General features: G+C 37.6%; 1 protein-coding gene across 1 annotated transcript in view; it reads right to left on the reverse strand.

The window, feature by feature from the left end:
• Positions 1–22,180, reverse strand: part of Adgrl3 (adhesion G protein-coupled receptor L3) — a 465,758-nt gene that overhangs the window by 432,397 nt on the left and 11,181 nt on the right. Inside the window, exon 2 of the mRNA XM_052199002.1 lies at positions 14,134–14,337. Within this exon, the coding sequence (XP_052054962.1) occupies positions 14,134–14,337 (204 nt within the window). The remainder of the gene's footprint in view (positions 1–14,133; positions 14,338–22,180) is intronic.

Consider the following 22,180-nt stretch of genomic DNA (forward strand, 5'->3'; position numbering starts at 1 on the left):
TCAAACCTCAATAATTATTAGTTATAAACATTTACAGATGCTCTCAAAATAATATGCCCCTCACATAACTGTCAGTGCCACATGCTGTATTTTCAACAGATTTTATGTAAGCAGGGTTGGGGGAAGCCTTGGTTATGATGTAATGCATTGTTTTTAATCCCTTAGACCTGGAATAAGAACAAAAGGATGGATTCTGGAAGACAGACTCTGTCTTTGTTCAGTCTGTGATCACCGAAGGCTGAGCTAGAGAACTACAGGAATAAGAGCTGAAATGATTTTGACTATGCATATACATACACATGTACATGTATAAACACACACACACACACACACACACACACACAGAGTGTAATTTGCTTTAAGATTAACTCCAAGTGTAAATGTTAGTTTGCTATTTCTGTCTCTGTCTCTTTCTCCTATGTGTGCATATGCACAGAGCATAGGGGCATGTGTGTGTGTGTGGGGGGGGGTGTTAGTGACTAACCACAGGGCCTCCTCTATTCTCACAAGTGTTTTATTATTGAGCTATATCCCAGCCCTATGGTAAATTATTTCCTTATGAATCTAGAAAGAGCCCCAGGGAACAACTGACCTGCAAAACATCCATGGACATGCATATGACGACATTTTTACTACCTTTCTCCACCTACATTCTCACTTTTGGGACAATCCCTGACCATGTAAAACTTCTTTCTTCGCAGGCAATATCTCAACCACAGTCTGAAAGTCTCACTTAACTCACTTAACTCTTATTGTTTCCAAAACATCTACAGCATCATAGTCTCCAGGAAATATGTGACACTGAAAACTAAAGTCAAAGATTCCTACATAAATGAACATCTTTGCCAACTGTTTCCTTTGATGTACAGATAATGAAAATATGAATTGGGAGAATTCAAAGTCATAAGATGTCTTATGAATTCAGTCATTTATTTGATATACTCCATTAAAATTAAACACGTTTTTTAGCTGCAAACTTTTTGGTACATTTCAATACAGTTATTTACATAAAACTTGCTCTTTTGTTTCTTAAGAAACAAAGAAGAAAAAAAAAATCACTGTTAAGTGTAGGATTCTTATGACCAAACTCAAATTAATAAAAGCTTTATACTATTTCATCAAATACCAAATAATATTAGATTGGGTGAATAGTACCTATAGCTTCTCCTATCCACCGATGTTATAGATATGGTATTTTACAAATTATCTCATGTCATAGTTTTGTAGGTAGCAAACAGGAGCTTGTATGTAAAGTCACTATAATCACTGTACAAGCCAGTACCTAGGGTTAGCCTATGATACATTCAGTATGTCATTGCTGTTGTAACAGACCATTTGGTGTGTGACCAAACAAAAAATACAAAATCAGTAGATATATCATATGTGTTAAATTATTCACTGTATAGTTATGTAGTTTTGAGAGACATATGTAGAATTAATAAGATATACTGAGAATAGAGAAAAATGGCTGAGTGTTTGTAGGTGGGACACTTTTCATTAGTGTAGAGAGCTCTGACTTTGATCTCTCTAAAAACGGGGCAGGGAGGTGAGGGGGATCAGTAACCAATAGGCATGATTTATAATTAATGGAAGAGAGGTCTGTGGGGCAGCAAAAAGAACAGAAGAAAAAAAAACATACTTGGCCAGCAGCATATCTGATGGAGAGTTATTATCTAGAATACATATAAAACCAAGAAACAAGAAAGCAAGCAACCCAGTTAAAGAATGGATTAATGAAATCAACAGACAGTTCCCTAAAGATGAATAGCAAATGTGCAATAAATTCATCATAAATACATTTTACTTCACCATCAGAGGGATTCAAATCAAAATAACACTGAAGGTACACCTTCAGTTAGAATGTCAGTCATTAAGAAGACAAACAAAAACAAAATCTGAACCAAATATGGACTAAAGGGAAACCCAATATACTGCTGATGTTCATCCAAAATAGCACAGGCTCTGTGAAAACCACTTTGGAAGGTTCTCAAAAAATTAGAAATAAACCTATTCTACCCAGCCAAACTCCTCCCAAGTTTGGCTCAAAGCAGTCGATGTCCAAATGTCACAGAGATAACTACAAATCTAAGTTTATTGCAAAACTACTCACAATATTCAAGTTATGGAATCAACATAGAAGTTCCTCAGCAGATGACTGGATAAGGACAATGTGACAAATAGACACAATGCAATTATTTTGAAGCTATAATGAAGAAACAGGTGATGGAAAAATGTATCACAATCTTGTCAGACGGAAACATTTGTAACCAAAAAAAAAACACAGATTAGCTCCATCTCTTAAGATTTTAATTTAACTAAAAATATGTTTTAGGAGTACAGAGAGTAAACAAAGCAAAAATAAATAGTCATAACATGTAATATTTCACCTGGAGGATTCCTTGAAGTAAAATAGAGGTTTCTTTGGCATTTATGCCTTGTCTATGGTTCTATCAGTCAAATGTCTAACCACTTACAGTATAAATAGGTAATACTTGGTGGACAGCATCTACGATAGTAAAATCCAAGGTTTTGTTGTTTGTTTGTTTCTTTGTTTTGACTATGTCCTGGGAGGTGGTCTTACATGGGAGGGCATATGCAAATTTTAAAAAAATTCATAAAGTTATTTTCCCAAATAAGACCAAAAGTTTAAATGAACATAGTTGTTTGCACTAGGAATCGTTGCCCTAGGGAAGCAGAAGTAATAAGATCACAAGTTCAAGACCAGCCTGAGCTACAAAATGGAGAGACAAAAAGAAACACTGTCAACTGGAATCAATGTTTTTCATTGCTGTTGTTTATAAATATCTGGGAGGTTTATAGAATAAAAAGGTTAGTATATGTATTATTAAATATAGAAGCTATACTAGATCCAATTTTTATATATAAGAAAATAGAAATATTTCTTGTTCATATTTTAGGTTCATGTTTATATGCTATGTGAACATTTTATCACTGTGCTATATACTCTGAACCCCAGGCTCATAATGATAATTGGTTGTATTAAAGAATTATGTCATGGTATAATTCGTATAGTTTAAAATTATCTTTTAAATATTCTTCAAGTGTGTGTGTGTGTGTGTCGGAGGGATGGGTGGTGTTTCTGTGTGCTGTGTTTATGTATATGGTGTGTTTGTGTGTATAGTGTATGTGTGAGAGTGTTGTCAGTGTGGTGTGTGTGTGTGTGTGTGTGTGTGTGTGTGTGTTTGGCTTTAGATGCTGCTACAGACTACATAAAATATTTTTAGTCATAGGTTCACAATGTATGGCACTATATAGTCTGTTGTTAATTTGCTAATTTTCATCTTATTAGAATAATCCCAGTGTCTCTTATAGTTTGAAATATTAAAACATTCTCATAATGGCAATTTTAATAGTTCATTGAATTGTATTCGCATATCTTCATTTGAGCTATGCACTTAAAACCTGCTTATTGGTCAATGGTCAAACTGAGTGTTAGGATGCTAAGCTCTACCCCACAATTACCTGGTAACAGCCAGGTAGGCCTGGCCTACTATAAAAAAAAAAGGCTGCTCCAACCCCTCCTCTCTCTCTCTCACCTCTCCTGCATCTCTTATTTTCACCCTCTCAGCTTCTCTCTTGCCCCCTCTTAGGATCTCCTCCCCTCCCCCCTCTCTCCATGTAGTCATGGCCGACCTCTGCTTCTCTACTCTCTCCCTCTCTCTGCCTTTCTCTGCCTCTTCTACCCTCTTAACTCCACTCCCCATGCCATGAATAAACTCTATTCTATACTATACTGGTGTGTGTGTGGTCCCTCAGGGGCAAGGGAAGCCTCAGCATGGGCTCCACTGAGGAACCCCCTCCCCCCATACCACCATATACAATATTCTCACACCTTCTTCTCGTTTTATGATTACAACACTGAGAGGAAGCAGGACGTTGCAAAAGGAAGCAAATCACCAGCTGACCGAACTTCTCCATGTTTGTCCTTTATACTTGCAGACCTATCCCTCCATTGCTGGCTCTTCCTTTACACTGGGCATTTGATAAAGTTCCCGAGGCAGTAACTTATCAGTGAGAGTCAGAAGCTCTCCTGTTTCCCCATCCATCCAGCTTGGGCTTCATCATCGTCTAGTCCATGTGGATGACCTCCCTTTGGATTAGAATCAGCAGAGGTTGCCAGAGGAGTCAACCTCGGGCAAATTTGGAATTTCACTTTAATTAACCAATCGCTTCCAACAGCGTTGCCTTCCGTGGTTTCCCCTGACATAACTTAGCCACAGAATCTGTTGATGCCTGTGCTCTGCTCTGGCAATCTCAACTTCAATGACTTCATGGATTCTTCCAGACAATCCCAACTTTTATTGTAAGGATTGAGTTGCCTACTGACATCCAGATGTGCATGCTCTGTATCGGCTGCATATTTGCACCCCTATCTCTTTACTTCTAAGATCAAACTCCTCACTCAGTTCTGAAAAGCCAGTGTGACTCATGAAGTCCTAACTCTGGGAATGGTTCCACCCAGCCACCTAGGTACCTTTGATCTTTCCTTACCCTGTGCTCCTATGTCCAATTAGTAGCCAAGCATGGAAGATTCAAAGTCTAACCCTCTCCTCACTCCGACGATCTCCATTGCTATGGCTACTGCCCTCTCTAACATCATTACCTTCTCTCCTACAGCAACAACATAACCAATTTTACTTTCAAGTTCTCCTCTATTGGAATTTTCCCCACAATCCCTGCTGGGCCTAAACTGTAACTATAATTAAGAATGTTTAAAGAATCTCCATTATAGGCAAAAGTGATGCATAAAGTTCTAACCTGGCAAGTTCCAACCCCCTACAGGAGGCCTCAGCTCATCTTGCACTTTCTCTCCCATTATTTCTTTCCTCATATCCTGTCCATTCTGCTACACTCTCCTCGCTACATAAGAATGGGCTCCTTGTCTCCTGCTGTAGCTTTGTTCATGTTATCCGGTTCACCAGAATAGCCTCCTCTCTACTATTTTCCAGCTGTGCATACAAATTGTCCTATGGACAGGGGCAGGTAGAATAGATAAAGCTTTTTAATACACCAGGGGTGTATCGGTGCATTGCACTGACTCCATATTCCACGACATCATGGGGACAGCTGTGCAACTTGCTTACCTCAACTCGCTTTAAGCATCAACTATGTTGTTAGTAAGGACAGGAACAGAATTTGAGAACTTCCTATGCCACAGACACAACAAATAAGCAAATCAAGTGGACTAACAGTCATGTTCGATGTACTGTTATTCTAACACACAACCCACAAACACACCTCATACAAAATCCACTGTTTCATTTTGATGTTTTGCCTCAATCTAAACAAAAATATTTCCAAATAAATCACTTCTCATGAGCGTTCTTTTATATATCTTTGATACTTGGGCAAAAATAATGAGTTTAAATAATTGCATTTTTGAAATAACACATTAGAGATATTATTTGTAATGTAATAAACATAAAAACATTGTTATTTCTGCAAGTACGTACCAATGAACTCTGCAAAAGATAAATGCAAAGACAAAAATTATCTTCACAAAGCAAGGAAAACAAACATGGTGTCCTGATCGTGTTCTCTACCCTCCTCTGGCTTGCCCTATCCTGAATTGCCACTTTGAATGTGTTCTGTAAATGCACTGAGGGTTGACTTCCCCTGCGTGAGAAATGCTTCAGCTCTCCTCTATTACAACACATTGTTTGAGGAAAGGTTTTCCAAGTAACCGATATCCTAATCCTAAAACAACAATGTCAAAAGGCAGTCATACTTTTGTATATGATTTGTATTTTCAGTACATATCTAGAATTCTCACAAGGCAGATACTCAACCAAAGAAAGAAAGAATGAGAAGTATACATCTGATCAGGTTTCATACAGGAAACTTTTTGAAGTCAGCACATTAATGGTTGCCACCAATTCCCAGCCCCATGCCTCTTCTTCCTCTTTCTTTCCCTCTTCATCCTCTCCCTTTTTTTTTTGGAAGTTTTCAAGGTAGAGTTTCTCTCTGTAGCCTGGACTGAACCAGAACTCACTTTGTAGAGCAGGTTAGTCTCAAGTTCAGAGATTCACTTACCTCTACTTCCCAAATACTAGGAATAAAGTACATGCAAGCATATCTGGGACTTACTACTTAATTTTTATAACACAAATACTGAATCAGAAAAAAAAAAGCATCATCACTGTAAGAATTTTGAAACCCCTACTCATAGAAAGAGAAAACAAGTAGATAAAATGGCAAGACAGAGAAATATTGACTGTAGCGTTTTATTAAAAATTAAGATTAACTACTTAAAAGCCACCTAGGGAGAGAAAGGTATGGCAGTTTTACAAAGGCAGGTGGCACAGAGAACAAGCTAGACACAGGTGAAGACAGAACAAGCCAGAGAATAAGAAGGAACAAGATTAGAACATATTGCAAGGAGGTCAAGCAGAGCAATTCAGTGAGAAGCTGAAAGGAGCTGGATTGAAATAGTCAGCTTGGAAGATTTAGAGTGTAAGAAGGCTAAAAGCTTCTAGACCTAGGCCTAGGTATAGTTAGAACGAGAAAGAAATACTCCAGGCCCAGCCTAAGCCATGTATTCACCTAGCTTGGGTACCGCTCTCATCTCATTCCTCCATGTGAAGAAATAAAGATAATTTCACAATATTGAAATCTGTGCTCATTAACATCTTTATTTTCAATAGGATATAACCCTTCACTATTTAGATTATATGGAAAAAAAATAAAGAAATGAAAAACAAAAACAAGAACCTAAAAAATTCCTTCAAATGATGCTTAAGGCCACAACACATTTTGTTTACATCTTAACACCTCTTTTCTTTCTCTGGAGATATTTTTCTCTTCTTCCCACATAAACATATCATGAGAGTTACACAAGAGGATTCTAAGAGCAATGTGCAAAGAACACGTTTTTCATACTATTACAATAGAAGTCTCCTCTAAACTCATGAGCATCTCCAGGAGATGACATAAATGTGAATAGGGACTCTTTCTGAAATAATATTAAAGTGTCATATATTAAACAAGAAAGCTAACACAGCTCTTTGAAGGCCACATTATGTTATTTTCTTACAGCAGGAGTTATATCCAAAAGGCTGGGGTGGTAAAACAGAAGGTTTCCTATTACCATGGCAACATTTATCTCTGTTCTTCTGTCACAATTTCTGTCATCTTCTTATCTCCCCAGGAATTCTCAGACCTCACCTAGATGTGTCAGATTCAACTATAATAAATAACAAACTTTGAGTAGGAATTTTTCTACTTAGGATTATGGGGAGTGAAAACTTACCTCTTTACTGTCCTGATAAATAACAGTAATCAAAATATGAGACTAACAATGTTTCATTTATTCCAATGAGTATACTAGGTGAAAAATGAAATCCATAAGAAAATGAAGATGCATGGTTTACGCAAAAGATCCCCTCCCCTCTCTCTCATATGTATGCACACAAGTAAGCATTTCCAGACTTATTTAATTCAAGAGCAGGAAGGTAGTAGTCATTTGTGCAGAACAGTGATCAGGCTGGTGACACATCTCGATGGTACAGCACTAATTAAGCATGTGTCAAGTTACAGGTTCAATTCCAACCACAGGTAAAAGCAACACCATACCCTGGTTTACTCAGGAGTGGTGATACATGCCTGCCATCTCATCCCTCAAGAGATTAAGAAAGGGGGTGGCTGCAAACAAGTCTGAGTCTTGCCAAAGTTACACAGGGAAACCTGAGGTGCATAGTTAAAATCCTCTCTGGTATCCTCCCTAAAAATGAGTAAAAAGAATAATTGAAAATAGAGGAAAGTATGCCAGTTCTACCATATATCAAGCTTAGCTGCTGAACTGAAAGGACTCATAAAGCAGGACCTTCCAAAAAAGACAGATAATGTCTGACAAAGGTATGGGGTAAAGGGTTATGACTGGTACATCAAATTAATGAAATTCTCCCTGCTTTGTTCTTGGCTAATTATGGTATTATCAGTCCCACTTCAAGAAAACCTCCAAGCCCAGGGTACACGAGTGACTGAAGAATGTAGTTGTTAGGATGCGATCTAAGTTAAGAAAAATGCTGCTGTCTGACTGTAAGCCTTTTCTCATTAGCATTCTGGCATTTTGTATGCAGTTGACTATGTTCTTCATTTATCTTAGGATCTACAACTTGCTCTATCAAGCTAGTGAATTTGTGGTATCCAAAGGAACTGACGGAATTCCCAAATCATGGTTTTACACGTAACACAGCAAATGAACATCTGCCTCTCCTATTATACTAGCTTTAGTCATTGTAGCGCCTCCCATGCAAAATAATAGAAGGTTTACAAGTGCAGCAATGGGCCAACAACTCTCAAAGTATAGCCTTTGTGGGTAGAGGTTTTATTTTAAAAACTCTTAACCAACAAGAACATCAACCATTTCCTTAAAATAAAGCACCACTTTACACTGTCTTCAAGGGAAAAGCTATTTTAATAATCAGTTTTAATTAGGCAAGAGATTAATCAAGGTTCATTTCTGAGGAATTCTCGAAAGACATGTGGAGATTACTTGTGGTTATTATTCTATTGAAGTGAGTGCTATGCTACACGCTAAATGAGAGCAAATATGAGCAGAAGGATTTCTTGTTTCTCCCTTGAGGTTTACTAGAAACTCTGAACCAAAATCAATCAAACAAACAAAACAAACAAAACAAAAAAACAAAACAACAAAACTACCAACCAGATACTAAATATATCAAAGAGAAGATAGAAAAGTTCAAAATGTAGACCTAATCTCATCTCCCTTGTATCTCTGCCAGGCATTACAGGGGAGTAAAGGAAGAACTGAATGAAATCATCACAGATGTTCTTGTGTTTTTAGATATCTTATCATTCCTGGCCAAAACAATGCTATTAAACCATAATACTGATATTCTTAGATGTTTAATGAAAATGACTTTGGTCAGCAATGCTCTCATGCTTACTTAGCAATTCTTACTAATATTACCTTCTACGGTTGTCACCCTTATCTCAGGAAGATGGAGACCTGCTCATATTTAACAGTTTAAACCAGAAGTTGTCTTTGTCTTCTTTGTGGTTTCTCTGACTTACGTACACAGTGAATCTTTAAATCATATTGCCTGGGCCTCATTGTCACTGTTTCAGGTCTCATGGGAGCTAACAAAGCTCTCAGGGCTTCTTGGATGCTATGCACTAAACTACACCCTCCTCCCCTTCCCCGTAGTTGTGGAAATTGTCTCTTTGGACTTTCCTTCCCGGAGTCAGAACCACCAACACAAGTAACTCATATTTCCTCTGAGTCATTGTAACTCTCCATCTTGTCTTGACGGCTCTATTGCTTTGTTTTACTTTGTTGTTGTTTGTCTTTGTTCTTTTTTTTTTTTTTTAGTTCTTTTTTTTTCTTTTTTTTTATTCGATATAATTTTTATTTACATTTCAAATGATTTCCCCTTTTCTAGCCCCCCACTCCCCGAAAGTCCCATAAGCCCCTTTCTCTTCCCCTGTCCTCCCACCCACCCCTTACCACTTCCCCGTTCTGGTTTTGCCGAATACTGCTTCACTGAGTCTTTGTTCTTAATGTACCATTCCTTGTTTAATTCATTCAATGTCCACAATTTTTCCTCATTGCCACCTGAAAAATGCTAAATTCTTTATAATGTAAACTCCTGTTTTTGTCTGATCCAATCCTTGCTCATTTTCTCTGGATCATTTTTAGAATGTTAGCAAGCTATCTATCATCTGCACTCGATGCTCCAACAACACTGAACTTCACCTTTGCATGTCTATTAGTGTCTTCCTTTATCTCTGTGCTATACTTGTCTGTCAGAAGTCATTGTAGACACCATTTCATATTCAGGAGCATAATCTCTGACTCAGCAAGCCAAAGTAGGTAGTCCCTTCTCCTTCCCCACTGCACTCTACACTCAGCACTTAATTGCTTGCCATGTCCAAAGAAGTATTGGCAACTAGAGTCAGTAGACAGGGAATACTGACTAGACTCTATGGGGACTTGAATTAAGTGACAAGAAGGCAAAAGACAGGAGAAGGTTTGTTGGTTCTGCAGCTGAGAGGAAAAGATTAGCATCAGAGATGACAATACAAAAAAAATGAACAAAAGAAGTCTTTTTGAAGGTAAGATTATTAGTTGTCAAATGCACACACACACACACACACATTGGTTTAAGTATCACTTATTTGGGGATCTTCCCATGTTTGGGTATAAACAGGAAAGGCCTGTCCAAAAGCAAACACTCCTTCTGTCAAAGAGACTGAAGACTCACAGAGACATCAAATTCAAGGATTTCTCTATCTTTGTGTTGCTGACTCTTGATATAGTATCCATCGGAAGTCTGTACTCCAAATATTGTATATGAAAAATAAAGTGCAAAAAATGAATGAAGTAGTATTAAGTCTATAGACAATTCGATTTTCATGTACAATAGTTCTAACTATTAAGTGGAGATTTATCTTTGTTTATCACTATACTGGAAGCATTGCCACTTGTAAACACTTACATGAAAGAATGAGGAAAAAATCCAGATATGTTACAGCTTTATGTCATTCTCCAAAAGGACTGAAATAATGTATAAGCATAATTGTATTAAAAAGTCAAAAACAAGAGGCAAAACAAAACAACAACAACAACAGCAACAAAAATCATTTGACTCCTGAGGGATGAAAAATAGGCTTTAAAATGATTCAGGATAGAATTTTAAGTATATATATATATTTTTCCCTGGATTGCTTTAGCTGTTTTCCAAAAGAAAACATGTATTAACTTAGTACAGTCTATGTGGCCTTGGTGGGCGCAGGAAGCTATGGAAAATACTTAGTGACTTTCTTATGTATCTGCAAGAAGGTTACTATTAAAGCAACAACAACAAAGTGATTTAAAATGAGCCTACCACTATCATCTTGCTAAACGGACATAGTATTAAACTGCTCTCTAACTTCCTATCTCTAGGCTCACATATTCTTTCTGTTCCCAGATCTCCTCAGAGAAGTCTATCTGTGCAGTGAATGGTAGTTAACATAAAAATGCACAGCTAGTCAAAAGGCAGAGAATAAATGTCCGTGAGTACTCAACCACATATTGGGCATCTGTATTACCATCCCTGAGACTCAGAGACCACCACGGAAGAGATGACCGAAAGATTGGAGGAGCCAATAGAAATTACCAGAATAAAATATTTCTTTAGGACTACTGTATTCATAGCACCTGTGGCTGCCTACAGAAGACCTGCATAAGATAAAGCCAGTCATCAGTCTATCATGGAATAGGAAGGGGTTCATATGCCTCTGCCATTAATGGAGGAGCTATGCATAGCTTATGCTTCTGTGGGAGGGGAACAATCAGTGTTCTCTGAGGGTGTGGCTCTTGGTAGATACACTGAGCCCAGTGGATGAATGGTCCCATACCCAGGAGATTATAAGCAGGATAAGTTAGACTGAATGAACTATTTCAAAAAGAAAATAAAGTTGGGGGGTATGAAAGTGGCAGAACATATACAGGGAATTAGGGAAATAGTAGGAAGAGAATGTTATCAAAATATATTGTCTGAATTTCCAAAGGAATTAACAAAAATATTTTAAAACATGTTAGGCTTCCTCTCTCTTCTAGGGAATATTTTAAGATCTGGATTTTGGTTGTGATTGACTTGAAGTTTTCTCCCCCAATGTGTAAGTGCGCACACAACACAAACACACACACACATACACACACACACACACACACACACACACACACACTCTCACATTTTACTATTCAGTGAATCCTGGTTTCTGTGAATCCAAACCCTCATTACCTCTTCATTTCTATATACTCTAAAATGTCAAATAAATTCAAGGACAAACGTCAAAACGTCATCTCAAAAATGTGAAAAGACATCATTGTTCTGTCGGCACGGCTGGGTTTGTTGTGTTTTTACTTATTTGTTTGGTTATTTCTAGACTAAGAGAAAGGTTACTTTTAAGGCAGTATGAATTTTATTTCTAAGGCACAGATGGATCGCATTAATATTGGCCTTCATTACTTAAGGTGTTTTCAGAGAGTTATATTTTTAGAGCGTCTTCATCCTCCAAGATCTTGTTGCTCTTTCTTTGAGAAATATAAAGGGATAAAGAAGGAATATAAATTCCCTGACATCTCCTTGTTTAAATTCTGCATATCTTTTCAACTTAAAGAGTGCAACACCATATGAATCTCTTCCTTCAGTATATTTTTTAATACAACCTAAGTGCTCTAGCTGTGTGTACTCACGTCACTTCGGGGAAGGATTATGTCCCTGTAATATTTACTTATTCCTCTTTACTCTTTTCGTGAGAAACATTCTCAAATGACCTTCAGTCTTGCTGTCACGCTGAAAAATTACTTTCACAGAACAGCAACTTTCCAAACGTTTCCCAACCATAACAGATTTATATGGTTCTTTGAGCTGCCTTTGTGTCACACAGCCTGCACCTCCATTTATGAGCTTCCGGGCGATCTGTCCAGTGCCTCTGCTTTCCCCATTGTTTAAAATAGAATACAATATAAGTATCTTATAAATGCATTTTCCATTTTAGAAGTGTGTGGTTTAAAACACTGCCATCACCCCCACTCACAACTACCACAGAAGAAATGATGATTTGCAAGGGTAGACTGGAGCGCACTGATGTAAAGAGGGTGGCTGGGGGCACAAAGCCGCCATGAACACAGTGATCTCCATGTCCTTACCTCCTGTGCTCACTAGGATTGAAGAATTGAGTGTAACTTTCACTGGTCTTTTTAACTTGAAATGGATTTATTTTTTTAAAGGCTTATGCATGCAAGTATGCAAGTATGCATGTATGTATGTATGTATGTATGTAAGTATTCAATGTATGTGATTACACTGTAGCTGTCTTCAGGTATACCAGAAGAGGGCATTGGATCCCATTATAGATGGTTGTGAACCACTATGTGATTGCTAGGAATTGAACTCGGGACCTCTGGAAGAGCAGTCAGTGCTCTGAACCACCAAGCTCTGTCTCCAACTCCCCCTCTCCCCCGAGATGGATTTATGATGTCCCTCTCTTGATTCCTGCATTGAAGCAAAGCATTTTTATTTTGCCACAATGGGTCTCTGTCAAAAGTCACAATCAATCCAGTGATGTGTGCTTCCCCCTTTGTACTTCTTACATTCTTTTTTCCCTTCAAAAAAAAAATTATAGGGTAGACAGGGTAACTTGAAATTCATAGAATTCGGCAAAATATTCACCCGTTTTTCTCACATTATTTCACACAAAGATATGAATGTTATGTTCCCCAGATGAAATTATAGGGATAAGACTACTCCCTATAACTATGGAGTTTTGTGAGGAAAAAAAAAAAAACAAACCAAAAAATTTATGGTATAGAGTACTGGGGAAAAGGGTATTTAATTTTGTGGAAACATTATATAATGCTCCTCAATGGAGTTTCAAGAGTTGGACACCACTCAATAGCATTACTAGCTGGGAAGCAAGACCGTTAGTACATTCCAACTTTTTCATGAGATTATTAGCTTGCCGTGAGGTTTTTATGCTTTGACTATGCATAATTTCTTACCAAGATACTTTAATCATAATCTTTTCAAAACCTTGTTAGGTTCTATTGATGAGACTTTTCCCTCCCAAACTAGATGATCAGAAACATTCATGCTCATCTTTCCTAACCTTAGAAATTTTTACAGTTAGTCCAAGGTTTTGCTGCAAAGGTAATTTGAAGCTTTCGGCAATAAGCCATAATAGTATTGCTAACTCAACCTTAATTTTTCTTTGTGTCTTTGTTTTGGTTTTTCTTTTTCGATAGGGTCTTGGGTAGCCCAGGCTGGCCTGGAAATTCACTCCATAGCTTAGGCTTGCCCTGGACACTAACCCTTCAGTCTCCCATCTCCACAGTGCCGGGATGACAGCTGTGTATCAGTTTCCCAAGCTGCCATCCTAGCCATACATCTTAAACAAAATATTTCAAAATGATAGTGTGGCTCTAAAGCTGAATTGGCATGCGTTGCTAAATCAGCTGTTAAGGTTAGCCCTGCGGGAAACACAGGCCACCAGCAATGTAGAATGTAGTATGCACAGAAATGTGGAGAGTTGCCTGAGACTGAACCTCCCACCAGTCCCTGCCCAGCCACCCCAGCCCTTTCCCCCTCCGGCCGGCCGCACCTTGGGCTGCAATCTGTGCTCCCGGGGCAGCTGGTCCGCGGACTCCTCTGGCAGCTCCACGTGGCCCCTGTCCTCGATGCGCAGTAGACCGTTCTGCAGCTGGCTGCTGAAGAAGATGTCTGGGAGGGAGAGCGCCTCCTGGGCTGCGCTCAGCATGTCGCAGTGGAGCAGCGAGGGCTGGATGTCTCTCACTGTGCTTGCCACCTGCGGGGACCGCAGGGCGCACCATCAGACCCCTGCATATTCAGGCCTCAGAGGAGCCCAGTAGAAGCCACCCCCAAGGCGGGCCTCTACTGCAGACTTAGGACCAGCCACCCCAAGCCCCACTCAGGCAAACCCAGGGCTGAGGCATGAATTCTTCTGTCCTGTTGATTACAAACGCTATCTTTATTACATAATAATAATAATAATAATAATAATAATAATAATACTCAGCCCATTCTTCACGTGATCAGAAATTAAACACAATTACAGAAACTGAATAAGCTACTAACCTACAAAATACAAATGTCCTCTATATGTTAATAGTCTCAGGGCTTTGGGAAACAATTTATGGGCACTAACTACCCAAGTGTGAAGTTAGGGATTAGCTGACAATCTCAGTTTTTACTTAAAAATGCTTGACAACATAAAGGGGTTTTGTTGTTGTTGTTTTTTTCTGTTTAATCTTGCTTTGTTCTGGTGCAGAGTTAAATGGCTGTTTTGTATTTATTTATATGTTTTCTGGTCATTATGCTAACATTTCTGACAGGAACTGTATTAGGAGCTGTGACAGACATTAATGGGAAAAGATATACACACAATTTTGCCACTTATATACACAGTGATTTATACTGACAAATGTTGCATATTACATAAATGAATAAATATGGAAGACCAGGACAACAATGATAAAAAATATATACACATATGATATTTTTTTAAAAAATTGACACAACAATCATATATTTTATGCTGTAAAGAAAACCAGAGCTACATAAGTACATGATTTCATTATGGTGAATTGACAAACAAGAGGCAAAATTCTCTACACTAACTGTAATTACTTCACTTAATGAGAAAGATAATGAAATCTACCTGTCGATAGAAAGCTAATGATTTACAAAGCCAAACACTATACTCTATATATACATTTTTAACCAATACAGGTTCTTCTTTAAATACATCTTGTTATTCTATATGGCTGACATTAAACGGTGAGGAAAATCTTAGAAAATCAATGAAGAAAAAGCACAATGTGTAATCATCTAATACAAGGTCATATAGTGGTATTCTAATACCTTGTTATGCATTACTTGCAAATTAAGAATATAGTCCTGTAACTACAACACATAAAATGATATAATCTTTACAGAAAAAATATAAATTTTAATATAAAATATAAATATATAATATTACGAATTCAGGAAGTCCACCTGATAGAAAATTCTAAATTTTATGACTTTAACACTGATATAAAATAATGATTTACATTTAAACCAGGATGATATACCATTATTAAAATATACACCAAAACAGTCCAAACACCATCCTTATCAGCTACATAAATGGAAAACATCAAAAAGCGTGTTTCAATTGCTTTAAGAATCTATGAAAATAAAAATCTCCGCATAATTGCTTGCTCGCATATTTCACACATTGGCATAAATTTGATGTCACAAGCCCTTCTCTATTCCTCCCATCCCATCCCCGTGATAATGAAACCAACTTTGTATATTTTGTGGAATTAACTACAAATCCATGTTTCTGAACATCTTTACAACCACTCTGCGTTAAAACACTAGTGAAATTATGCTCTATAGTATGTTACGCTACAAGCTTCTGTCATAATGGCGGTGAAAGATTTTGTTCCATGCCAAGTTAACCCGCAAGCCCATTTGAAATGATGGGAATGTGCACTTGTTTGATTTTATTCATTTGGCAGGTAAATATGGCGTCCTCTTCATAGGTTGGCTCCTCCTTGATGTTAATGTATAGGAGAGTGGGGTGGACAAAGCGGACTGCACGGGTACACAGGTGAACCATTTGCCTAGAGTGGGCCATCGAGGCATACACACCAAGAAGAGAAAAAAAAGTGCCACATAGATATGGCCAGTTCTCAGAAAATATAAGTGCAGCAAACGAGGAAGACTGTATTTGGACCTTTAAGAAAGACATTCATTGGGGTAAAACTCAAAGGGTGAGTTTTTAAAAATAAGATCTGAGCTTACAATAGCAATAACAACAACAACAACAACAACAACAACAACAACCACACCCTACCATCCTATGACAAAAGCCATACAAATCAGAAGTAAAAAGGACTTGGGGCTCTGGCAGAGGTCTGCTGTGTGGAACTGCCTTGAACTGTTCAGGAGGAGGCTCAGCTCCCTCCGCGTTTGGAGAAGTCAAGGAGAATGGCCCCAGATGCTAGAGAGTAAGGAACAGCCAGCTGTGGAGTTCTGTATGTCATGGTCATATGTAAAGATCCTGTCTAGGATAAATTATTGTGAGGAAAGAAAATGACACGACGGAAAGATATACAACAAACAAACCACAAGGATTTCCTTTGAAGTAGAGATCAAATATTCACCACCAAACCAACCCAAACCCCTATTCTACAGCAAACAGGGAGAACTCTCAGTTCATTGCACTTGTTAAAATGCACATGTGATAGAATCAGCATAAGGTGACAAATCCGATTGGGTCCGGATCTATATGAACATCCTCTCTATATGAACTACACAAAATATAGTCCAGAGCTAAGCAGGAAGCAATCAGGGGTCACAAAGAGCAGGTGGGCCTGAGGAAAGAGCATGATTTCATGAACAGAGTCTGAAGAACAAAAAATATATATAACAGGAAGTTAAAATGACATGAGTCTTAAGTTGGAGGAAATGGGACTCTGGTGTGCTTGATGCAATATAGTTCACACTTACTTAAAGTCACCACTCTTAGGAGTCACCTTAGAGTGGTGGTCACAGCCAAAATTTTAACTTTCATCTTTAAAATAAATATCGCACATACTACGCTTAAGGTATTGCAGAACTTGGAAGGATATACATGCTTCAGGTATAACTATTCATCTCATTTGTGTTCCTCAGAACTACTGCACAATTTAGTTATCAAAATAACCACAGTCAGTTAAAGATCTGGCAATCCTCTGGAATCTTATAAGTAGAAAAATTCCTTAGCTCATATTATTAAAATTCCTTAGCTCATAGCAATAACCTTTGCTAAAATCCTACCAGCTTTAATGGGTAGAAGCTGTAATTAGATGCATATGCTGTCCCTGGGGCATTCTTGCATTTGAAGAAGAGATTCTTCCTGACAAGTAAGGTAATACCTATATAGGACTCTCTACCTACTTATATACCACTTCTAAGTTCTACACATAGCTGTAAATATCAATCAATCAAACAAACAAATACGTAAACAAAAATTACAATCTAGTTGGCCTTTGAAGCAAGGTGCTCTTTGGATACTTGGGGACATCCATCACATTCTTGGTGTCTTTTTTCTTCTTCTTCTGTGGATTTTTAAAGAGAACTGGTACTTTTCAAAGTTGCAATGAAAAGTATGGCTAACGTGGCATGAACAGGTTTGGTTCTTAGCAATTTTCTCTTTTAGCCTCCCCCCTCCTACATATGCATTTGAGGTTATAGTTTGTATATAGAATTTCAAGATGGCTACCAGATAATGTTGCTTCTAGAAGAGGCAATAGGAGAAGTGCAGCATGCTTTCTCTTTTGTAACCTTCACAGAAACATGAATTTCATTCTAATTATTAAAGCATCACATATCTGATAAGGAGTGATTGGTTTAAAATGGTGCATCTGTGGTTTTCAAGTTTGAATGGCTTCGTGTTCATTAGAAGCCACGGATTTCTTCCTTTATCTATGTCATTTATCATTTCTTAGGTAGATGCTTTCACCACTTAAGAATTTCCCTTCTGCCTTGCTAGTGGATCGTGTCCAGAAAATTGGCTAGAGGAGATATGACAATCATTAGTGTGTAGCACAGTGGATCAGTGAAAGTATTTATGCCATGCCTATGTTTAGCCTGTCAATCAAAGGATGCCTTTCTATGACAGTTTCATGGTGCTGTTTGCATATGGGCAGAAATGAGAAGAAATGAAAGAAAATTAAAAGTAAGTATTAATAAATAAAATAGTTTTGAAGGCAGTGTTGGAATTTTATATTCTATGGAGCACATACACTTGAAATAAACACTAGAGTGAACTGTGGTGTACAATCCTGTAATGCTAGCAATTGAGAGGAGGAATTTGCAGGAAGGCTGCAAATTCATAGCCAGATCAGAGTACATGGGAAGGATCTTTTCCAAAACAATAAGGAAGAGGGGACTGAAGAAGGAAGAAAGGATGGATAGTGGGAATGATGAACAGAAACTATGAGAATTCATTGTAATACATGCTCATAAATCAGCACTGACTTTTAAAATGCATGCAAGCAACATAATGCACACAGAGCAGTTTATAGTATACATGTAGGATTATATATATACACACAAATGTATATGTGCATTTAACAACAATTAGTGAAAAAAATTGCCATGACTTTCAAAGAGAACAAGGAAGTGTGTCAGGGAGGGTATGCAGTGAGGAAAGGAGAAGGGGGACATGATATAATTATATTATGATTTCAAATATTTTTAATCAATATAAAATATTTTAATCAAATAAAAATTTCAACATATGTCCATTTCTTACTCCAAAGAAGTGTGAGCATCTCTGCTTTCTTTTCTCCTCAGTACAGCCAACTGTTTAGTCGCTTCTTCTAAACAAATTTTGATCATCACCATGAGTGGTAGCCCGAGTAAAACAATTGGCTGTGAAGCAATGGTTTTGATACTTTCGGGAGTTCGAAAGCAGTAAGATATGAGAGACTACTAGGGTTCAAAGTGGATCAGTTTCCCCACACTAGGGATACCTCATGTGAATCGCTTGCTTCTAGGTTTTTAGGCTGTACTTTACAGTGTCCTTTTATTAGTAACTTAAGTATGAGCCATATAGAATTTACAAATTTACAGTGTATGCTAATAAAGCTCTCATGGCAACCCGTATGCTCTTTGTCCTTCATCACTGGAAGTCCTATGTATGACCTCTCTACCCCTCAATCCCTTTCCTCAAACTATGGCTTATAGGAAATCTCCCTACTCTCCAAACTTCTCAGTGCAAACTAGTTTCTAGTTCCCACAAATCCTCCAGGTGTTCACTACCTATCTGAAAGCATCATCAAAAGTCCTCATATTTTCTCCTGTTTTCTTCCAAAACTTCCTTTCATCATGTATTAATTTGATCCTCGTGGTTCAAGGGGGGAAAAAAAAAAGCCCTGCTCCTTTCCGCAACTAAACTAGAAGGTTTCTGATTATAAATTCTACTCTTTCCATCATGTGCTGGCTCAACCTCAGAACACTGCTCTCATTGTTTTGGTTCTAGTTGACCTCAAAGGTCTAGGGAATGAAGCAAGGAAGAATGAACATGGCGTACACTGCCTCAGAAAGAAGCATGTAAGAAAGCATTGTGAGATCTTGGCTTGAATTTCCCCTCAGTTGACCCTCTGACCGTATCATCGCATCTGTAGAGTGTTGAGTTTGATCCTTTTTTTGTTTGTTTTTTTTTTTTAACCATTATGCACAGCATAATGGTTCAGTAACTTGTTAAGAATATTCACTGAGCTAGTCTGAGCAGTACTATGTAACTAACGAGAAATCACTGACTGAATTGAATAAAGTATAGGATGACGTAGTTGGAAGAGCAATGGGTTTTTGATCTTGAATTTTCCTTTCTCCTCCCCCTGGAGAATTTGATTTCATTCCTTTTGGGGGGAAAAAAAGAGTTCATTTGTTTGTTTGCTTCTTTGTTTTGTCTTCTCTTGTAAACCTGAAAGATACATGTTCAGGTTTAGAACTATGTTGCTAGAATAGATACTAGCAACATAGTATCACCCATAAGAAAGGTTAACTTTTCCTCACATTCTTTCTAAGGAGTATGTAATTGCTGCATAATTTCTCTACAGGCCTCATACAAATATCTAAAAGTAGTCTCAAAAGCTCTAACTTTGCCATCTGATACGGATACCCTGAGTGGATATAACCTTGGACATGGAACAAAATCTGTTTTAATTCTATATTCTTAAAGAAAACAGTTCAGTGATGATGACTTGCCCTCTGTTGTAAGATAAAGCAACTTTTATAATAATCTTGAGTGAGTATATACCTGTGTAACTTGCTAGATTCTCTTTGTAGATGGAATCATACCATACAATATAGACATATTCCAACCCTGTGTTGGAAAACGAACTATTTGTCCTTCAGACTCATTTCCTGACCCTTCTCAACAACTTAGCTTTTGATGGTGAAAGAAAATGACATAAGTTGCAAGAGCTATGTAAGACAGGACTCTAGTGTCAAGGTCATAAGCTTCTCTGTAGATGAAGCTAAAGGCACCATTATTTTGCAGTGCTGGAAGCTAATGTCTAGAAACTATTTTTGAAAATTTGCTTTCTATTGCATTTTAATGCAATAAGTATGCAAGAGAAGAGAGTATTGTATTGGACTTATATTGGCTGTCTAAACTGTAATGCTACAATACAAACTTCAAACCCTTGTGAACAGGAGTAAGTATGCAGGTTCTGTTAATAATTTTTATTTACAAATTTGGCTTTTCTCCAAAAGACAGATTTATTTTCATTCAAATTAAAGGAAAAATGCTTATTACATATCTTACTCATTAAAGGAATGGCATCTAACTATAAATGTATGTTTCTTTTCCAACTAAAAACACCTGCTTTTTGCAAACAAAACACAAACAGATTGTGATTCATGGTTAAAAAAAAAACCTCAAGCTTTGGAATGTTTTTTCTTCTACAATCCTCACTCCTGTCATCTGCTACCCTCTTCAGGAATATTAATTTTTAATGCTATGGAAGCTATGTGTTCAGAATGCTATTAAAAAAACAAAACAAAACAAAACCAAACAACAACAAAAAAAGCCCCAAACTTTCCTTAAAATTCTCGGCCACTGTGGTATGGGCTACTCTTCTTCAATCACACCGCCCATGAAGCGTTGATGTGTGGGCAGCATGAGCAGAAACAATGTGTAAATTCACAGGCACAGACTTATTAGTCAGTTCTGCCTCTCTTTGTTAAGTTAAGCGAGACGGGCATCTATTGAAGAAGAGTTGAGAAGAATACTATTGTCACCATGTTGTTTAGTTTTTTTCGCCTTAGGGCAGCAAGAGATTTTTGCCACCTGCATCTCATTCACCCCCATTGTCATTGAAAACACAAAAGGAATGTCTAAATGCTAGTCAACAACTCGACAGGTATGCTAACAAGTGCAAATGTCATACTGATCGATTAAATCATGTTGGAGGTACATTCACAAATTGATTCATATATATATATATGTATATATATACATATATATATCATATCATATATATGATGATTCATATATATGTTGCAGGAGCTCAATGCAATGCTCCCAAAGATCCATAGCCTATACAACAGACCTATCATAGTTATTCCAAGTACCAGCTCTTGTGAAGGATTTAAAATGCCTCTTTCAAGTTATTGTGTAAGGTTCCTGGAGGGAGAGCTGCATATCAGCTTCACATTTTACCTACAGGATAAAAGCATTTGCCTTAAGTTTTGCATGGTCTCACCAACTTCACTATTGGAAGTAGGGGAAAACGGGGAGCAAAAAAACATGACTGTTAAACAGCACCAGTGTTGATTTATAAGGAGAACTCCAGTAAAGAGTACTCTTAATCTAATTTGGGTAATATTTATAACTGCTATTTCTGTGGTGCCTCTAACAGCTCGGAGAGAACTGGCAACGTGTGAAAGCAGACTGCGTGTTCTTTTTATAAGTACGGGAGTTGGTTTTTTTTTCTCCACCTACATGATTTAATCGTATCTGAATCATTTTTCCTCCTGTCATCTGTTATTCTCTGATACAACAACAAAATCAATCTGTTTTAAAGTCATCTAAGTCCAAGAGAAAAAGAATGAAACGCTGCAGAATACCACTGTCATGTTTTCCA

This window comes from Apodemus sylvaticus, chromosome 11 (genome assembly GCF_947179515.1).
Source record: "Apodemus sylvaticus chromosome 11, mApoSyl1.1, whole genome shotgun sequence".
Taxonomy (NCBI): Eukaryota; Metazoa; Chordata; class Mammalia; order Rodentia; family Muridae; genus Apodemus; species Apodemus sylvaticus.